Below are 20,536 nucleotides of genomic sequence, written 5' to 3' on the forward strand. Positions count from 1 at the left end.
AAACGCCACGATGCTGGGATGTTGGTATAAAAAGGTTTTCCTGCTCTGAGCTCCGGTGGAGGACTTTCTCTGATTGATGTCTCAATCAGTAGATCAGAGCAGCTTTGGACCTGGTTCTGATGACGTCCGGTTCTGACGTCATCGTTGGACCCGTTGGTTCGGTCCAACGGTAATTACTTAACCACATTTCAGCCAAAAACTATATATAAAGTATCAACAAATTAAGCAACATTTTCCAGTCAGGTTCTTCAAATTGCTGAATCACTGAGGTTCAGAGAAATTTTTTGTAGCAAAGGGTTTCTCTATCCGTTCATCTTTCCAGAGTTTCTTTAATTATTTGTGGATTATGGATGCTAACATTAGCATTAGCTGCTACCTGTTAGCATTCAGATGCTATTTTAGGCTAGTGTAGCTTCTCTGATAGGCTAACTGCTTTTAGCACAAGTTGAACACACCAGAGTTTTCCAGTGTGACTGCAGCTGCTGTCCAGCAGGGGGCGCAGTCACACCAAGCAGCTGCAGCAATTCTGGCTGGTCCAGAGTCACAACATCAAATTATTTCACACACACACACACACACACACACACACACACACACACACACACACACACACACACACACACACACACGGCGGCGGCGGAGGGAGGAGATAATGACAGAGTGAAGGAGCCGGAGCTCCGGCGCTCAGTCAGTCTGGATCGGTCCGTCTCCCGTCTGTCCCTCCAGCATGGACCGGCCCGGTTCTGGACTGCTGGTCCTCGTCTTCCTGCTGCACATCAGCTGCTGCCTCTCAGGTGAGTTAAGGTTCCTCTCTTCTTCTTCTTCTTCTTCTGTGGTGGACAAGTCCTCCAGCCATGACCTCTGACCCCTGCATGCTCCCTCCATAAGGCTCAGAGTTTATGTTTCAGGCGCTCAGAGAATGTGAAGCAGCTCAGGTTTCATCACATCCTCCTGCGTGTGTGTGTGAGAGAGAGAGAGAAAGAGAGTGTGTATGTGTAAATCATATCAGCTACTGTGAACACATGCATCCATCCGTCTGGGGTTCCAGGGAGGGAAAACGTCTACTGAGCGCACTTAGAGCAGGGACCTGCAGGAGTCAGAGGGATCCTGGTGTTCCTCCAGAACCAGAACCAGAACCATTTCTCCAAAATAAACAAGGTCCAACCCTCAGAAAAACACCAGAATGAAGCAGAACGGATCCAAACCAGAACATCAAAACAACCTGGAGACAGAAACCAGGAAGAGAAACAACTGGACCCATCTGTACCCGACTGGACAAAGACAAACAGGAGAAGAAAGATTTAAATTCACAGTAAACTCAAAAGGAGCCAAATTAAAGATTAAAATTGTCTCGGAGGAAAGAGAAGAACCTGCATTTTGTCTCCAAACAGACGGGTTGGTTCTGGATGGAGTTTAATCAGAACCATCTGACTTCTAGGAACCGGAATCAGAACCAGGATGTTGTTGCACCTGAAGCAGTTGCCTGCGCTCGCTCTGCTCTGATTGGTGGAGCTGGGTCAGATGACTTCTGGTCTGGTTTCAAAACTGGACAGAAAGTCTAGGAAATATGCCTCAGAGTGAAGCATCTTCCTTCAGTTAAAGTCTTGGAGCCATCAGTGGACACCGGTCGGACCAGGCGGTACCAACCGACAGGAAGAACCCAAGAAGCAGAATCAGCAACTTCCAAGCTAAAGCTCTAGAGGGGTTCTCCTGAAACCAGAACATCAGAACCAACGGTCTGGTTCTGGATGGCTCTGCTGTTGACGCTACAAGATGGACAGAGAGAGACCGGTTTGGTCCAACACAAATGGACCCAGTCCAGTCCCTGGTCCCCAGTAATGAAGACCAAAATGTCTGTTGATTGGGTCTGACCGTAGTCCTGGTAGGGGTTGGTACCGGTTGGTCCTGGTTGGTCCTACTTTAGCTCCAGTAGCCTGTCACATATGATGAACTCGCTGGCTGCAAGTGATGACTGACTTCTAGGTTTTTAATGAAGGTTCTGCTGAAGATGCAGTTGGGTCCATTTCACATTAACCGGGTCAATAATTTTTCTGATCTGCTGACATTGATCTGATGATGACCCGATCTTAAATATCTTCTCTCTGTCTCCCAGGTTCTCTCCATCAGGTTCTGTCAGAGTTCAGCATAATTCGTCCAATCAGAACCGACTCAGAGGGACGGCTCCTTTCAGCATCAGTCTCTGCCCACCATCCGTACCGAAGCAAGAGACACGCCCCCTCAAATAAGGACACGCCCAACAACTCCCAGGCACAACAGGCCCCGCCCACTTGGAGATCATCGTTCAGCCATTCATGGAGGGGGAGGAGTCCCAAGGAAGAGGCGGAGCTCTTCTACAACGTGACGGTGTTTGGTCGGCACCTCCACCTGCGGCTGCGTCCAAACTCCCGCCTCATCGCTCCCACTGCCACCTTGGAGTGGGAGGAGTCAGGATACTTGCACTCTGAGCCAATCAGAGAGGACGACTGCTTCTACACAGGAACAGTGTCAGACCTGGATGACACGTCTGTGGCCATCAGCAACTGCGACGGACTGGTAGGTGGTTTCCAGAGCCGAACTGGTCAAAACGTTCAGGACCAGATTCCTGAAAGATGAGGCTGAAATGCTTTGGGGGAACAGCGGCCATATTGGACAGGATGTTGAGAAGAGCTGACAGGGACAAAGAGTAGAGGCAAGGATCAGGTGGTGACGGAGGACAAGAAGAGGGTTGGTTCAGCAAAGGAGACTGGTAGAGACAATCTGGAGACTCCTTGACATCTGGTCCTGGTCCTGGTTTAGGTTCTGGTAGGAGTCAGTGTTTCACATCCTTGAAGATCTGTTTCTCAGTGATCTGCTGAGGAATCTTTGGATCTGAGGAGGTAAATGTGTTTTGAACAGGACTTTCAGCTTTCCTCCAGACTGGCTTTGATCATTTTGGTCTTCATCATGATGATATTTTATCTCTGATAAAATCTGGTAAACTGTACCAGGTTCATCCACTGGGCCGATCCAGTCGGTTTTAGTTTAATGCTGGTTGCTGCCCAGACAGGTAAACTGATCCAGAACCGGGTTACAGCAGGCTCTTGTGTCTCCAGGCAGGAATGATCCGGACCGGAGGAGACGAGTTCTTTATCGAACCGCTGAAAGACGATGAAGAGGAGGGCGAAGGCGAGCGAAGGCACGTGGTTTATCGCTCTTCGGCCATCATCAGGAAACCATCAGCTGCTAATCAGACCTCAGATGACTTCCTGCGAGGTGAGTCAAGCACTGGTTCTGTTCTGCCAGATCTGGTTCAGATAACAGCAACCATCAGGAGGTCAGGAGTTCAGATTGTTGCATTCTGTGCTGAGTGTTAGAATGCTAACAAACCGAGCCACAGCTCCTCCACCTCCTTCATTCCAGCTGAAAGAAGGAAAATAAAACGGTGGAAAAGGTCCAGGAAACTTGGCTTTGGGCTCAGAGACACTCTGAGACACACAGAGACACTCAGAGACACTCGGAGATACAGAGACACTCTGCAAGCAAAGCACTGAAACAGAAAATGCTGTGAAAGACATTTCAACACATCTCAAAAATACACAGAACCCAGAGGAAGATTTTTCCTTCCCAATGGGTTTCCTGCCACAGTGGACTGTAGTGGTTCCCAGTGGTCTGTACTGGTCAGTACTGGTGCAGCCTCATAACTGCTCCTCAGACGGTTTATGAGGTATAGAGAGATTTTCTCTGCCTTGTCTCCATAGCAACCGTTTATGGACATCAGGGTTTGCTGGCTTCAGTGTGTGAGGTCAGAGGTCAGCCTTTGGCTTCTTGGCTTCATCTGGTTTTTATTTCCAGTGTATGTCGTAGTTAAAGCCTGTGGCAATGAGCTGAACTCTGACTGAGAGCCACTGCTGTTCGGTTGGCCGGGTCGGGACTCGTTACAGGACTGACTGGTTCCATGTGGGAACTGGACCCACCACTGGGATTCTGATGAGGTTTTTGGAGGTCTCTGTGGTTCTGGTCCATTCTGGAAAGACCATCAGTTGTTTGGGTCCACTGAATCAGCTGAGCTGACATCCTGACCTTCAGACCGGATGAATTGTGCTTGCAGGGCCGCTGCTAGGACTGCTGAACCCGAACCCAACCCTGGGTCCAAACGGGTCAGGTCGCCGGCGCCGCGACACCATGGCTGAAATGTTTCACATTGAGGTACGTGACCTTTCTGACCTTTGCCCTCTGAACTCCAGATTTATGTCGGAACAAAATATTGGCACCTTTGATCAGTTGAGCAGATGAAATCCCAGGAGTCCATCTGCTTCTCAGCCAATCAGAGATTAGGATGAGTCACCTGAGCACCAGAAAAAACACCAGATTATTTAATCTTTCCTGGTGTCACACCTGAAGTCCAGCAGCCAGCAAAGACTTGAACTGCAGCTAGCGAAGACAGACTGGACAGTTTCATAGACCCTCCTCTGTCTGGTTCTGGAGCACCAAGAGAACCATGAGGTTCTGAAGGTCTTCACTGTGATGCATCAGAACAAACCGCCTGAGAAACGGTTGGTCAGAACCAAAACCGCTCACTGCTGCTAACCTTCAAAGGTCAAAAGTTATCTTCTCCATCTCACCTTATTTTTTTGTGACTCGACGTTTCCTCATGTTTTCTACGTTGATTAATTTTGTGTTTGACATTTACGGTGTTTTCTGGGTGAGGCATTTAGTTTCCTGCTCTCTCATTGGTGCTTACCTGCCTCTGCGTCCTCCAGGTGCTGCTGGCCGTGGATTACTCCCTGCTTCTCTTCCATGGCCGCGAAAACATCCTGAAGTATCTCCTCACCCTGATGAACATTGTAGGTGGAAGCAGTTGTTAGTTTTGCATGCAGCCCTGTAGGCGCTGCAGAGCGGCGCTACATGAATGAACCAGAACCCAGAAGGACTGCTCTGGGTTCTGGTTCCTTCTGTCTGTTGTTCTGCTCTGTCCGGACCTGCTGAGGTTTCCTGCTCTTGGTTTCATTCAGAAGCTCCTCATGCAGATTCTGCTCGTCTCCTCCAGGTCAATGAGATCTACCAGGATTCCTCTCTGGGGGCCAACATCAACGTGGTGGTAGCAAGGATCATCATGCTGAGCGGCACCAAGGTACAGGCTGCAACGTACCACAGGAAGTCACTCTGCTCAGGCCACAGTTAACAGAAAGTCAGTCTGCTCAGGGCACATGCAAATAGGAAGCCACTCTGCTAACAGGAAGTCAGTCTGCTCAAGCCACAGTTAACAGAAAGTCAGTCTGATCAGGCAACATGCTAACAGGAAGTCACTCTGCTCTGGCCACATGCCAACAAGATGTCACTCTGCTCAGGCCACCTGGTAACAGGAAGTCATTCTGCTAACAGAAAGTCAGTCTGCTCAGATCACATGCTAACAGGAAGTTACTCTTCTCAGATCAAATGCCAACAGGAAGTCACTCTCCTAACAAGAAGTCAGTCTGCTCAGGCCACATGCTAACAGGAAGTCAGTCTGTTCAGGCCACATGCTAACCGGAAGTCTCTCTGCTCAGGCAATATGATAACACGAAGTCAGTTTGCTGAGGCCACATGCTAACAGGATGTAACTCTACTAACAGGAAGTCACTCTGCTCAGGCAACATGCTAACAGGAAGTGACTCTTCTCAGACCACATGCCAACAAAAAGTCACTCTGCTAACAGAAAGTCAGTCTGTTCAGATCACATGCTAACAGAAAGTCAGTTTTCTGAGGCCACATGCTAACAGGAAGTCAGTCTGCTCAGGCCACATGCTAACAGGAAGTCATTCTGCTCAGGCCACATGCTAACAGGAAGTCAGTCTGCTAACAGAAAGTCAATCTACGAACAGGAAGTCACTCTGCTAACAGGAAGTCAGTCTGCTCAGGCCATATGCTAACAGGAAGTCACTCTGCTAACAGGAAGTCATTCTGCTCATGCCACAACTAACAGGAATCAGTCTGCTCAGGCCATATGCTAACAGGAAGTCACTCTGCCAACAGGAAGTCATTCTGCTCATGCCACAACTAACAGGAATCAGTCTGCTCACGCTATAGGAAGTCAGTCCTGATAACAGGAAGTTGATCAAATGTAGCTCAGTCTTGTTCCTTTTAAAACCCGATATTAGGATCTCTATGTAACACCAGCTGGGTCACAGTTGTAGAGGTTCTGATCCGGCCCATTGCTCATTAAACCTCTGACCTCAATGAACTATTCAGGCAGAATAGCTCCTGTTTAAAGTAGAAAACCATTAAAAGCTGGACTTGTTTGGCCCCTCAGTCCCAGGAGCTGATTGCAGTGGGGAATCCTCAGAAGAGCCTGGAGAACGTATGCGGATGGTCGTATCTGCAGCAGGTGGAGCAGAGCCAGGAGGCGCAGCATGACCACACCATCTACCTGACCCGCCAGGAGTTCGGTCCCACTGGCATGCAGGGTACCACTACTTTACTACCTCTGGTACTGCTGCTGTACTACAGCTACCTATAGTACTACAGCTACCCATAGTACTACTACTACTAACAATAATAATAATAATCCCCTTCCTGTGCTGTGCGGTGCTGCAGGTTATGCTCCGGTCACCGGGATGTGCCAGCTGCACCGGAGCTGTGTCCTGGTTCTAGAAGACGGATTCTCCTCGGCTTTTGTTGCTGCGCATGAGACAGGCCACGTGTGAGTCACACAAGAATGGTCATACTAAGGATAATACTATCTGTTTAGTGATAAATAACTAAGCTAAGGTGTGTGTGTGTGTGTGTGCAGGCTGGGCATGGAGCACGACGGGGAGATGAACAACTGCATGGACGACGTTCCTCTGGGCAGCATCATGTCTCCCCGGGTCCAGGCCACCTTCTACCGCTATCACTGGTCCAGCTGCAGCTGGAGGGAGCTGCACCGCTACCTGAAGTGAGTAGCAGCTGCAGTGCCTGCAGCGCCAGGAGGGTTTCCACTGACAGCCGCTCCCTCTGCCCACAGCGCCTATGACTGTCTCCGTGACGACCCCTTCAGCCATGAGTGGCCCGCCCAGCCGCAGCTACCGGGCTTCCAGTACACCATGGACCAGCAGTGCCGCTTTGACTTTGGCCCGGGATTCAGCATGTGTACTGCCGTAAGTCAGAGTCTAACCGAATCCAAGGTTCTTACTGATCCAGAATCCAACCGGACCCAGAGTCCAACCGAAACTAAGGTTTTCACCAAACCTGAGCAGCGACCCTTTACAGCTGCCTCTGAGTCGGTTCCTGCTGAAACCTCTGAGCAGAATGATCTACTTATTCATTAATATTAACCTGAATAGAAAATGAACCTCCTACGATCTGGTGGTATCGTCCCTTTAGCCCGTCATTCCCAGACTCTGTCTGTCAGAGGCGAAGAGCTGGCAGACATGCTGGTTGAAATGTTTCCTGTCCTGATCCGATTCAGAGGAGAAAACCACCAGAACCAAAGTCATCAGTAGAAACGTCCAGCTCATCGGGCTCAGAGCTGCTGGACCCGATCTGCCAGGAATGCTTCCTGTTATCAGATCTGAACAAACACTACATCTGGACCCGACCAGCACCTGGACCCGGCTAGCAGCTGGACTGGAAATTTCAGAAAGCTCATTAAAGTCCTGCTAGTGTTTTCCTGTCAGTTGTAGGTTTTTTCTTCATGGAGCTCAGGGTTGTTTTCATTTCACATCTGGAGAGATTTCTGATTATTTTCTGATCAACAAGATCATATAAGCCACAGATCCTGATCTCTGAGTGATCTGTGTCTTCAGTACATGACCCCTGATCCCTGCAAGCAGCTGTGGTGCAGCGACTACAACAACCCATTTTTCTGTAAGACCAAGAAAGGCCCCCCACTGGATGGGACCAAGTGCGGACCAGGCAAGGTGAGTTCACGAATTCATCGTCAGCGTTTATTTAGCGGCCAAGTTCTGTTGGCAGCAGAGAAACCATCCAGTACCTCCCGGGTACCGGTTGGTACCACTGCAGGACATATTTCTAGTCTTTATCCACACAGCCAGATGAGTCACCAAGGCAGCTGTCTGTTTTGCAGCACTGCTTCAAAGGCTTCTGCATCAAGCTCACCCCAAACCTCCTGAAGCAACACGGAAACTGGGGGCGCTGGAGTCCGTTCGGCAGCTGCTCCCGGACCTGTGGGGGTGGGGTCCGGTTCCGGACCAGACAGTGTGATAACCCCCCGTGAGTGACCGGCAATGATCTCACTCACCAGCTGCACCAATCAGACACACTTACCTGTCGCTGTTCTCAGTCCAGCCAATGGAGGGCGCACCTGCTACGGGAACAGCTATGAGTTCCAGCTGTGCAGCCAGGAGGACTGCCCCCCCCTCACCGACTTCAGGTCAAAACCTGGATATGTCCTTCTGCTGACCGGGTTAGAACCTGGTTCTGTCCTCAGGCTGACCGGATCAGAACATCTGAAGTGTCGTTGTGTTTCAGGGAGGATCAGTGTAAAGCCTGGAATCCATTCCTGGAGCATGAAGGAATGAAGCATCATTGGCGCCCATATGAGCATCCTGACCGTAAATACACACACTCAGACATACAAGTTAGCATGATGCTAGTAGCAGACACTGTCATGCCAACATGATGCTAGAAACAGACACACTGCTATGCTAGCATGATACTAGTAGCAGACACTGCCATGCCAACATGATGCCAGTAAAAGACATATTGCTATGAGGCGTGCTGTGGTGGCATAGGGGATAGCGCGACCCACGTTTGGAGGCCTTGAGTCCTCGGCGCAGCTGTCGCAGGTTCGATTCCCTTACCCGGCAATATTTGCCGCATGTCTTCTCCCCTCTTCTTCCCCTTTTCCTGTCAGCCTACTTTCATATAAGGGACACTAGAGCCCACAAAAAAGACCCCCTGGAGGGGAGAAAAAAAGGACATATTGCTATGGTACCAACATGTCAAAAGTTATGCTAATGTCATATCAGTAACAGACACTCCACTATGCTAACACATTGTCAGTAACAGACACTCCGCTATGCTAACACGTTGTCAGTAACAGACACTCCGCTATGCTAACATAATGCCAGTAAACAGGAACTAAGCTGTTCCTGGCTGCTGCTGATATAAACAGTCTCTGCTGTTGCCAGATGTGTTTTTAGGACCTCTGGGTTCATTTTTTAGTAGAATCTCCTCTCATTGTGGGGATGTTGTGTAATGCTGTGGGACGGACCAGATCTGGGTTCAACTTCAGTCTAATGTCCCTGGAATGCACTCTGTAATTCACGGGTCTCACAAATATCAAAGACAGACCTGTGTGTATGAGTGTTTGTACTTGTTTAGGCTAACTCTTCAGGACTTGTTCTGGCATTTTCATGCGTCTTTGAGGACCAATGACCGAGTAAAGGGACTGGATTAAAATGTTAATGGAGTTAATTTCAGGGTCTGTAATTAATTGCTCACATTTAAATCTAAAATCATACATTAATTAAATAAGCAACATTTCCAATTCAAGTGTTAAACCGCTGCTAAATTATTGAATAACTAGAATATGAGCTCAACAACAAAGATATTTAGTTTTTTATTCTTTCTTTTTTATTGCAAACAATTTAAAAAATAAAATAAAAATTATGTTGTTAAAACCAGAAATGTGCAAATACAAAGGTTCTGACTCAGAACTTCTGTATACAAACCCCCCCACAAAAAACAATTAATTCCGTTACAATTTTTAACAAGTTAAAATCTATGAAATCCATTAATTTAATTAATAAATTAAAATTATGACCATACATTTAACTTATTCGGACCAAAGCGAGGTCTGAATTATCCTAATGTGGCGATAAATACATGTGCGTGGCAAAGTACATTCTTGCATATAACACATATAGAGGAACTCTTTCACCCACAAATAGAGGTCAGTGGGGAAAGTGAGGACATTTTCACGGTCCTCACTTTTCTTGCAGCTTCTAGCTTAGGTAGCTTTAAAGGTAAGCAGTGGATTAAGTTCTGGTTAGGGTTAGTAAGGACTAAACTAGTATTGTGTAGTGTCCAGGTTAGGCACAAATACAGTTAGTAAAATGAATGGAAGTCAATGCAAAGTCCTCAGTTTGTATAGAAGTACATGGATGTGTGTGTGTGTGTGTGTGTGTGTGTGGTGTGTGTGGTGGGGGTGTGCGCTCACATGTTAAAGTCATCACACAGGAATCTGTTGTTGGAAGGAAACTCTGAGCCTCTCTTCCCTTTAACTCTTCATCATCTGAGAATAATTTAGTGTCTGCAAGATTTTTATGATCATCTTCAGATATTCCACCTTAAATCTCTCTGAGCCTGTGTGTGTGTGTGTGTGTGTGTGTGCAGAGGACAAGCGCTGCCGTCTGTACTGTCAGTCCAAGGAGACGGGTGCCGTGGTGTCCATGAACAGAATGGTGCATGATGGGACGCTGTGTTCCTACGACGATGCCTACAGCGTCTGCGTCCGAGGAGAGTGTGAGGTCTTTATTGTGCTTCAGTTTCCAGGCCTGACTCACATCTTGATCTGTTTTTTCCTGACTCTTGTTTCTAACTTACTGAGGAATAAAGAGGGAAATAAAAACTCTTGACCCAAGATGAGCCTGAATAATTAGGATTTTATTTTCTTTCAGCCAGTTGTTGTTTTCCCTGTAATTGACCAATTTGATCATTTTATTGTAGAATTAGTTCCTATTTTCTGAGGTCTTGTCGCTCAGCAGCGTTGCATTGCTCAGCATTGTTGCATGTCCTCCCCCCCGCAGCATGTGGGATGCGACGGCCAGATCGCCTCGGACCGTCGGGAGGATCAGTGCGGAGTCTGTGGGGGAGACGACTCCACCTGTAAGATCGTTAAGGGGAACTTCACCCGCAGCACCAGGAAGCTAGGTGACTCACTGATCAGGCACAACATTATGACCACCCACAGCTTCTCCATCAGAGAAACCCCGGGGACCAGGTCAGGGGTCAGGGTCTTCAGTCTGACGGGTCTTATGTTCTCTTTGTCCAAGCTGTTCCATCCAATTGTCATGAAAATTATAAACTAATGTTTGAAATGTCACAAAAAAACATCAAAGAAACAAACATAAAATGTGAATTTCCATGTTGGTATGGAGTAAATCAACCAGGCTGACATGGCTCAGATGTTGCTGCTACGTATGGCAGGAATAACAGGAAGTGGAGGTCGCTAACTGGACCAGGGTCCTTAGTGCCTCTGGTAAGGCTCAGACCCACCAGTGACTGGGAGCGATTGTTACATCTGAACTTACTCAGCTAATGTGTGTCACAAGTCTGTGTAGCGCTGTTAGCTACAGATAACCACTGCTAATGGCAGCTAATAGCAGCTAGCAGGAGCTAGAAGCAGCTAACCAATAATATCTCCTGCCTCAGCTATGCTGATGATATTTAGCAGTTTCTCATCACCACCTCCTCAGATGAAACTGAAAACTTTCTTTCCTGTCTTTCTTTCTTCACTCTGGACAGTTAAAAACATTTTTTAATCTGCTTTTGGTTTTTCTGTCTAGTTTTAGCTTAACTGTTTAGGACTTTGGAATTTCTAAATCCTGAAGGAATTTGGAATTTAGAAATAAAGTTTTCAATTCTTCAAACTTCGGGTTGTGGACCAACCAGTCTGAGGCTTCAGGTTCCTCATATGGTCAGGTTCTGACTGCTTGGACTCCAGAACCAAAGCAGACCTTTGGAGTGCTGATGGAGTCTGTGGTTGTAATGTTATAACAGGTTCATGAATGTCTGAATGATGATTGGCCCCATACTGTAGGTTACCTGAAGATGCTGGAAATCCCCAAAGGAGCCAGGCATCTGGTGATTCAGGAGTTTAAGGGGAGCCCTCACACCCTGGGTAGGTGGACTAAAGACGCTTTCGGTCGGCCAATGACTCAGGAACAAAGTTGATCTAGTTTTACGTTGCAGCCGTGAAGAACCAGGAGACGGATCACTTCTTCCTCAACGATGAACATGAGATTCCTGAGAGCCGGGTGGTGATAGAGAAGGGAGTGGTGTGGCAGTACAACAAGACTGGTGAGCAGGAGGCGCTGCACAGCGACGGGCCGCTGAAGTACGGCGTCATACTCATGGTCAGTCCAAAGAAGGACCGGTGCAATACTGCCAATGGTTCTGAAAGGCCCAGAAGAGCCAACCTCCTCCTTTCTCTGCTGTTCAGGTCCGTTCTCACCTGGACTCCAAGGTAACGGTGTCTTACAGCTACATCATTCAGGACTACATCCGCTCCTCTCTTGAGTCCAACCTGGTGCAGGAGGAAGCTGTGGTCTATGAGTGGGCCCTGAAGAAGTGGTCCCACTGTTCCCAGCAATGCGGTGGAGGTATGTCCTGGCCAGCAGGTGTCCAGTCTACAGTGACCCTCCTGGGACTAAAGGTCAGCGTCTGTTGTAGGGACGCAGTACACCCGGTTTGGCTGCAGGAGGAAGGCTGACGGGAAAATGGTGGAGAGGGTCTACTGCTCCGACATCAACAAGCCCAGACCCATCAGCCGCAAGTGCAATGCCGAGAGCTGCAGATCTCCACAGTAACTCATGCAGATGACCACAGAAACCCAACATGACCAATCCGTCTGGTCAGCAGCAGCAGGCTAACATTTGGCTCTTCCACCAGGTGGGTGACTGGGGACTGGGAGGCCTGCAGCGCCTCCTGTGGGCAGACAGGGTGGCAGCGCCGCTGGGTGAGCTGCCAGCAGGAGTCCAGCAGTGGGAAGCAGCGCCGCTCAGTGAACAGCAAGCTCTGTGGCGATGACCGGCCAGAGGCCAAGCAGACCTGCAACCGGTTCCTCTGCCCCGCTGGTTGGAGGACCGGGCCCTGGACCGCGGTGAGGACATGGCTACAGGACCGCGTCTGACCCGTTTCTCCTCAAACTCTTAAAGCTTCCTTTCTGTTCTCGAGACCAAATTCCTTCAGACTTCCAGTTTCTTCCTTTATTCTGGTTTTAATTTGAATGTTGTTAAGGATTTTTACATGCTTCCCTTCACTAAGGTTCACATTTCTCTGTGGAACAGTTGTTCATGCACCCTCGGCCTTCCTTCTTACAGCTCATATAGCTGCTAACTTCCTGTTTCCTCAGACAAGTCGAATGCCAGCGGGTCACTGGTTCTGGTCCAGCGGGTGACTGGTCCAAGTCCGGCGGTCTGTTTAGAGTCTAACTACCATGAATGTGTTCACAGTGTTCGGCCTCCTGTGGAAACGGGACTCAGGACCGTCAGGTTGCGTGTTTGAATCCTGAAGGCTCACCTGGAAACTGCAGCGATCTGCAGCCAATAGCAGCGCGCCCTTGTCAGGCCCCGCCCTGCAACGGTAGGCCTTGACCAATAAGCAGGTCTCTCGGCTGCAGCCAATCAACCGTTGACGGTGTGTTTCCTTCCCAGGAGACCCGAAGAATGCCATCATCCTATGGCTGTCCAGGTCCAACCCCAGCTTCCCGGCTCCACAGACATCTCCCAGTAAGAACCTGCTAATCCGTCTCCATCTTCTGACCCGTTAGACCGACGTCTCCTCGTTTGTCCTCTTTATGCCAACAACTAAACCGGTCAGAACCATCAGCCACGTCCAACTGGACCTTTGGAGCGTTGCCTATGTAGCAGAGGGGTCGTCTCTCTGACCAGAACCGATTATTGTTGTTGGTGTCTGTCTCACTGGGTCAGACTGGCATTAGCATTGCCCAATCTTTGAGGGTTCCGGCGGTTCTGTAGAACTTCTTGGACTGCTTAGATCTCCCAGAACTTTCTTGATCCCTCTGTGTCTGCAGGGCAGCGTTGCCGTGGCGACCGCTCTGTCTTCTGCCGGATGGAGGCGCTGAGTCGGTACTGTTCGATCCCTGGATACAGACAGATGTGCTGCAAGTCCTGCAGCGAGAGGAACGCCAGCAACTCTGATGGGTTCAATAACTTCACCAACTCCAGCAACTTCACTAACTCCAGCAACTTCACCAATTCCAGCAACTTCACCAATTCCAGCAACTTCACCAACTCCAGCAACTTCACCAAATCCAGCAACTTCATCAATTCCAGCAACTTCACCAACACCAGCAACTCCAGCAGCCAGAGTCCCACTGACTCCCCAGCAAACAACAGCAGGTCAGTAAAGTAATGAATACAGTTTTAAGACATAAAATACACACTGATGTAAAACCCACTGAGACCGTGTCGGACCAGGTCTAACCAGATCAAACTGGTTCAAAATTAGTCGAAACGAGCCAGAATGTTCTGATTGTTATGAATCAGTTGTCTTCTTTATGATTGCATGACATATCTGCTGAATCAACAATTTAGCTGCAAACTTTTATTTATTTATTTTGTTTTCCTCACATTTTTCTTCTTCAAACGTTCAAAGGATTTATTGGACCAAACTCAGAAGACCATACCAAACAATTCATACCAAAGAGCAACTACTACAACTGTTTGGTATTAGCCCTAGCAAACAGCTAATACCAAACGGCTAACAGCCAGGGGTCTATATCAAACAGCTAATACCAAACAGCTATACAAAATGGCTAATACCAAACAGCTATACAAAATGGCTAATAGCAAACGGCTAATACCAAGCTACTTCTACCAAATGTCTTGCGCCTACATGGAGTAGAGAAGCCAATGTTTCAGAGCTCATACCTATTTTGATGTGAAATTTGTGCCTTTGTCTTCTAGTTCCTGGGAGTTGACTGAAATGATGATGTCGGTGACCTCGTCTACCTCATCGGTTGGTGATGTAATCAGTGATGTCACCAACACACCAACCCCTACAAGCAAGAGCAGCACCGACTTTGTCTATGTGGACTACGACTACGAGTTTCAGACGTACGTCGACAAAACGGCTGTTTTTCCAGCTACCACAGCTGCCGCAATTACTGCGGTTACCATGGTTACCACGGTTACCTCCACAGCTGGAACTACGACAGCACGGCCGATAGGAACCACTCCAGAGTATCTGCTGAGCAGGAGAACCGCCCCGGTGTCCGTGGTTACGGTTGATCAGAACCAGACAGCGCCACCAATCAGAACCTCCGAACACACTGCCACAGCACCAGTTGTGCCGGCACTGGCCTCCAGGGAGAAGAACTCGGTGGATGAGGTCCAGTACCGGGTGGTTGGAGCGGACGGTACCACCAGAAACCAGCAGAACCTCTTCGTTCCCCGAGTGCTGCCTTTCCACGAACGGACTCAGAACCAGCGCATCCAGCAGCTTCTGAAGGAGAGGCAGCTGCAGAACCTTCTGAGGCTGGAAGAACGGACCAGGGCGAGGCGGAACCTCCTGGCCCAGCAGAACCAGACCAGGGCAAGGTGGAGGGACTGACCCAGTTCTGTTGGGCTTAATAATATCAGTCAATGAGAAACAGAAACTGACAGAAACTCCTCGATCTTTGTTTCTCTGAGCTTAAAGCAAAGTTACTCTATCAGGCATGAACGACCAGAACCGGGCTGCAGAATGCTCCGGTTCTGTTGGGTTTTATACTCATGCTGTTTGTACCAACTAATCCTGTCTTAATAAAGCAAAGTCTCTTCCAGCTTCTGATGTCATCATGACTCATCAACATCTGGATCGCCTCAGTCCGTCTGAGTGTCCCACAGTCCGCCAAGGTTTCTAGAGAAGAGTTTTTCTCCTTCAATCCTTCCTAGCAGCCAGACTGGTTCAGGGTTATGACCTTTAACCTGCGGGATGTTTGGTCAGCTCTCTTAGCTTCACGCTCTGACCTCTGACCTTGGAGCAAGTGCTGACTTCAACCCAAATCACCAGGTTCTTGTCCCGTCTCAGGTCCTGGTGTTGCCATGGTAAGTGTTTCCCGGGCAGGTTCTCCGGGAGCCAACCTGCAGGTTCTGGAAAGTGCTGCAGATCCAGAATCGGTCCCTGCTTCCAGAACCACCTGATGCCAGTCAGTGAATCAGCCACCAACTGAGACAGGAAGCAGGGAAGGCCTAAAGCAGGCAGGGCAGGAGGACCAGGGAACATGCAGATCCTGCTGCTCCAGGATCTGCATGTTCTGGTTCTGGTTCTGTTTCCAGACCAGAACCATACCCAGGACTTAGCCTGGCCCTGCAGAATGAGGCGGTTCTGATTTGGTTTTCCGGTCCTGACTGGGTTAGGCACCGCCCCATGGTGAGCAACTTTTAAGCAACACGTTTAACTGATTAGCTTAGCGGTTACGTGGTCCATGAAGGCGTTGACCGATCAGAAAGCCCGGTCTGTTAGTGCGGTTCTGATCCAGAACAACATGGCAACATGGTTTGTTGTTCAGATAGATGAGAACAGTTTTTCTCTGGATGAAGAAATAAAACCATAACTATCTTCAGCACATATTTCAGGTCTTATTTTTATTACTTTTTCACTGATTTGATATCAGCCATATTTTCTCTCAGTTCTGATTCTGGTATATTAATTTGCTAAATGACTTCTCTGGATAATAACCTGAACATGATCCGTAACACTATAAGATATAAAACTTTCACACAATATAGAGAAAGAATCAGAATGCTCCAATTATCATAAAAGTCACTGATGTAACTATTGAATCGCTGTTTTTTCCCCATTAATCATAACAAATCCTGAATTTTAACAGCTCTACACTTCTCTTCACTCTGTGATAAAGAACTAGCAGGTGAGCGCCCTCTGGCGGCCAGTAGTTTATCTGTGATCAACTTTTCAGTCTGCTATCTTTAATGGCTTAAATATTTTCAGTTTGATGTCAGGTATAGCTGTACAGAGTTGGGAAGATGCTGCAATTTGACTTCCTGTGAAAGGTTGTGCGTTTATTTACGCAGCCTGATCCTGTGTCAGGACAAACCCAGGGAGAAACACGCCCATATGAGGAGCCTGTCAGAATTCACCCGGGGCTGAAACAACCCACAGCTCGTCCTTGACAGACGAGAAGAAGCCAAGATGGCGGCCGCCGCAGCGAGAAGCCTAAGCTCCAATTTGGCTAAAAACCTCCGAGAGATCCGCCTCCACCTCTGCCAGAGCTCAGCAGCCAGCCAGGGGGCCAGGTGAGCGGGGAGCCGGGGCCGGGGAGGTTCTCCGGTTCATACCGAGGCTAACTGCTGCTAACCGGGGCTAGCTAATGCTAACTGATGCTCACAGGGGGTACCTTCTCCCTGGTTCTGAATATTATTCTCAGTGTTGACCAGGGTTGGTCTCCACCTACCGCATTCTGCGGCCCAGAGACGGAATGAACGGAACAAGAACCTTCCTGGTTCTCTCCGGGTCAGCAGATTCTACTGAGGTCCAGTTTATTGGCGGTTCTGTCCCGGTCTGTCAATCCCAGAAGAGTGACCAACTGTTAGTGGGTCGACGGTTCTGCTGATTGGGTCACTGAGCTGAAGAGAACCGGGTCCAGTTCAGAACTACTGCAGCTCCAGAGCCGCACCCTGTAATGGGTTGTAGTCCTCTGCTCACCTGGACCAGGTGGACCAGGTGTCTCTGTCCTTGTGGTGTGTTTAGGGGTAATTGGTTTCCTCAGACTCCAACAAACCAGTCGCTGACCATCAGTCTACCTGGTTATCACCTGGTTATTATCTACAGGTGCTAGTCAAAAAATTAGAATATCATGACAAAGTAATTCCCTGTAAAAAGTAAAATTTGTATGTTTCATTACTCAACTAATGAAAACTCCAAATTCAGCATCTCAGAAAATTTGAATATTGGGGAAAGGTTAAATATTGAAGACCCCTGATGCTACACTCTAATCAGCTAATTAACACCAAACACCTGTAGATCTGACCTGACAGTTGTCTAAAAGATGACCTTTGACACCTTGTACAAGAAGGCAAGACACAAAGGTCATTGCTAAAGAGGCTGGCTGTCCGCTGAGCTCCGAGTTCAAACACATTCATAGGGAAGGAAACGATGTGGCAGAAAAAAAATGGACAATCATAATAACCTCACCCTGCAGAGGACTGTGAAACAAACCCATTTAAAAATGTGGAGAAGATTCACAAAGAGTGGACTGCAGCTGGAGTCGGTGCTTTAAGAACCACCAGGCACAGATATAGACATGGATTGCAGCTGTTTCATTCCTTGTGTCAAACCTGAACCAGAGACGGCATCAGAAACGTCTCACCTGGACTGAAGACAAACAGGTCTGGAGGAAGAGCGGAGAGGAGAGGCAGAATCCAAATTGCTTGAGGTCCAGTGAAAGTTTCCAAAGTCAGTAATGTTTTGGGTGCCATGTCATCTGCTGGTGTTGGTCCACTGTGTTTTCTGAGGTCAAAAGTCAACGCAGCCACCTACCAGGAAGCTTTAGAGAACTTCCTGATTCTCACCAACTTTATGCAGATTTAATTTTCCAGCATGACTTGGCACCTGCACACGGTGCCAAAGCTATTAGTACCTGATTTAACGATCATGGTGTCCCTGTTCTTAATTGGCCAGCAAACGCTCCTGACCTTAACTCCATAGAAAATCTCTGGCGTATTGTGAAGAGGACGATGTGATACACCAGACACAACAATTCAGAAGAGCTGATGGCCACCATCAGGACAACCTGGGCTCTCATAACAGCTGAGTAGTGCCACAGACTGATCGACTCCGTTGCTGCAGTAATCTGGGCAAAAGGAGCCCCAACTAAGTACTGAGTGCTGAACATGTTCATACTTTTCATCTTCATACTTTCAGTGTGCCAACATTTCTAAAAATGCTTTTTTAATATTGGTCTTAAGTAATATTAACATTTTCTGAGGTACTGAATTTGGAGTTTTCATTAGTCGCGAGTTTTAATCATTTAATCATCAACATTAAAAGAAAAAAATCATTTGAAATATATCAGTCTGAGTGTAAAGAATGAATATAATATACAAGTTTCACTTTTTGAAAGGAATTACTGATTTAACTTTTTCATGATAATCAAATTTTTTGACCAGCACTGCTATTATTACCTATGAATGAATGATAATAATAACCCATAAACTGAGGGAAATTCACATGGCTATTACCATGTGAATTATTTTTTTTTATCTAGAAATTATCTAGTTATCAGCTGGTTATTATCTGGTTAATTCCTGGTTAGTTGGTTATCTAGTTATTATGTAGTTATCACTTGGTCTTTACCTAGTTATCTAGAAGACTGAGCAGAGGAGAGCCCACTTGTCCTATAGGGACACACCCTAATGGATTCATCCTGGATTTATTTGGATTCATAATAACAGGATTTCTGCTGTTTGGAGTTGGCGGATATTGGCACATCAATAAATTTGTGATGGACTGATCCGAACCAGTGAACACTCAGACTGACATGCTGTGGGACAGAGACGCGATTCTTTCGCAGGCAAGCTTTAGATGCTAAAACTCACTAGCGGCCTGGAATCCATCTTGGAGAAGTTGTTAGTTTCAGCCCAATGGGACGACCACGCTAATTTGGATGATTGGAGATGAGAGATGTACCTGTTGAGATTTTAGGGCAGATGGAAATTTTAATTCTGCCCGATCTAAAGACAATAGTTTATTCTGAATCTAGCTCCCTGTGGCCTTGGCTGGCTGACTATCTCAAATCTCCTGGAGTTTATCTAAACAAGTTGCTCTTTCCAATCTCCTCTCCCCTTCTGAGTGACAACCGTGGAGTCATATGGCAGGACTCAAGGACTTGCTCTGAGATAATACCACCTTATCAGAAACTGTTTTTTGCAAGGGAGAGCAGGCTGCACAAAATTCATGGTCAAACTGCACACACATTACATTGTTACAGATACATTTCCCTGACATCTCTGCCTTTGCTGGCCATGTCTTGAATGTTGCTACTTGTACTGTCTTTCCCTGATGTGTTGGTTCTTGCCCTGTTTGTATGTCTAGTTTATTACTTCTAGAAATTGTGCAGTACTCACTATTTAGACCAATATTATACTTTTTAGATTATTATGCAGAGAAATTCCTGTTAGTTTTTCCATGGAAACTCTTTCTAGCTTTTAAATTATGGAATACTTATAATTATCTTGCAACCCAGAAAAGGCATTAGAACAAACTTAGAATCCAGAAAACCAACTTCCAGAACAGGAACATTTAGTTTGCTATTTCCTTTGGTTTATTTTGTTTGTATTTCCTTCTAATTCATGTAAAGCACTTTGAACTGTCTTGTTGCTGAAAATGTGCTAAATAATATTACCTTACCTTACGTTACCTGGTTATTACATTGTTATTACCTGGTTATCACCTGGTTACAGACCCCCTGGTTGCCACGGCGCCCCATGATGATTGTGTTTGGTGTTTCAGGAACTTTGTGGAGCAGAAGTACGTGGCCCTGAAGAAGGCCAACCCAGACCTCCCCATCCTGATCCGGGAATGTTCTGGAGTCCAGGCCCGGCTCTGGGCCCGATACGGTGAGTAGACGAGGATCTGCGGAGGTCTCACTCTGCTGCATTAAGCTCAACCTGGCCTGATGTGTTTGTGCTCAGATTTTGGGAAGGAGAGGAGCATCTCTGTGGATAACATGTCAGCTGACCAGGTGGCCACCGCCCTGCAGACTCTGGCCCAGTCCAAACATTAAGCCCCGCCCCCTCTGAGCCAGCTCTACTTTCTCTATTTTCTCTGTAAATGTGTTGATATGAATAAAGACTCTTGATTCCACAGCTGTGTGTTTACTGGGAGGACT

At 47.6% G+C, this 20,536-nt stretch overlaps 2 protein-coding genes across 3 annotated transcripts; both read left to right on the top strand.

Annotated features, from left to right (window-relative positions):
- Nucleotides 1-635: 635 nt before the first annotated feature.
- On the top strand, nucleotides 636-15,469 carry LOC102230281 (A disintegrin and metalloproteinase with thrombospondin motifs 2-like). Of its 2 annotated transcripts, XM_005803573.2 has the most exons (25): nucleotides 636-794; nucleotides 2,114-2,553; nucleotides 3,093-3,252; nucleotides 4,088-4,185; nucleotides 4,740-4,823; nucleotides 5,027-5,110; nucleotides 6,269-6,422; nucleotides 6,553-6,658; nucleotides 6,749-6,892; nucleotides 6,962-7,094; nucleotides 7,743-7,856; nucleotides 8,024-8,169; nucleotides 8,240-8,329; nucleotides 8,428-8,510; nucleotides 10,297-10,430; nucleotides 10,710-10,833; nucleotides 11,723-11,803; nucleotides 11,875-12,038; nucleotides 12,125-12,284; nucleotides 12,355-12,487; nucleotides 12,574-12,784; nucleotides 13,137-13,266; nucleotides 13,338-13,412; nucleotides 13,718-14,045; nucleotides 14,613-15,469. In XM_005803573.2, the coding sequence occupies exons 1-25, from the start codon at nucleotides 728-730 to the stop codon at nucleotides 15,256-15,258; spliced, it is 4,089 nt and encodes a 1,362-aa protein (XP_005803630.1). In that variant the 5' UTR covers nucleotides 636-727; the 3' UTR covers nucleotides 15,259-15,469. The 2 variants fall into 2 exon arrangements, with proteins under 2 accessions (XP_005803630.1, XP_023198010.1); XM_023342242.1 differs by lacking the exons at nucleotides 636-794; nucleotides 4,088-4,185 and having other exon boundaries at nucleotides 2,469-2,553.
- A 1,162-nt stretch (nucleotides 15,470-16,631) lies between these two features.
- ndufa2 (NADH:ubiquinone oxidoreductase subunit A2) lies at nucleotides 16,632-20,511 on the top strand. The gene is made up of 3 exons (XM_005803538.2): nucleotides 16,632-16,943; nucleotides 20,158-20,264; nucleotides 20,340-20,511. The coding sequence occupies exons 1-3, from the start codon at nucleotides 16,840-16,842 to the stop codon at nucleotides 20,429-20,431; spliced, it is 303 nt and encodes a 100-aa protein (XP_005803595.1). The 5' UTR covers nucleotides 16,632-16,839; the 3' UTR covers nucleotides 20,432-20,511.
- Nucleotides 20,512-20,536: the final 25 nt, after the last annotated feature.

Source organism: Xiphophorus maculatus, chromosome 11 (genome assembly GCF_002775205.1).
Source record: "Xiphophorus maculatus strain JP 163 A chromosome 11, X_maculatus-5.0-male, whole genome shotgun sequence".
Classification (NCBI taxonomy): domain Eukaryota; kingdom Metazoa; phylum Chordata; class Actinopteri; order Cyprinodontiformes; family Poeciliidae; genus Xiphophorus; species Xiphophorus maculatus.

Bases quoted from the DNA above. Each gene is read 5' to 3' on its own strand.
- LOC102230281 (XM_005803573.2), top strand. From the start codon at position 728: ATGGACCGGCCCGGTTCTGGACTGCTGGTCCTCGTCTTCCTGCTGCAC. The intron at 6,423-6,552 runs GTACCACTACTT...GCGGTGCTGCAG, and splicing joins CGGTCCCACTGGCATGCAGG to GTTATGCTCCGGTCACCGGG. The intron at 12,488-12,573 runs GTAACTCATGCA...CTCTTCCACCAG, and splicing joins GAGAGCTGCAGATCTCCACA to GTGGGTGACTGGGGACTGGG.
- ndufa2 (XM_005803538.2), top strand. From the start codon at position 16,840: ATGGCGGCCGCCGCAGCGAGAAGCCTAAGCTCCAATTTGGCTAAAAAC. The intron at 16,944-20,157 runs GTGAGCGGGGAG...TTGGTGTTTCAG, and splicing joins GCAGCCAGCCAGGGGGCCAG to GAACTTTGTGGAGCAGAAGT. The intron at 20,265-20,339 runs GTGAGTAGACGA...GTTTGTGCTCAG, and splicing joins CCGGCTCTGGGCCCGATACG to ATTTTGGGAAGGAGAGGAGC.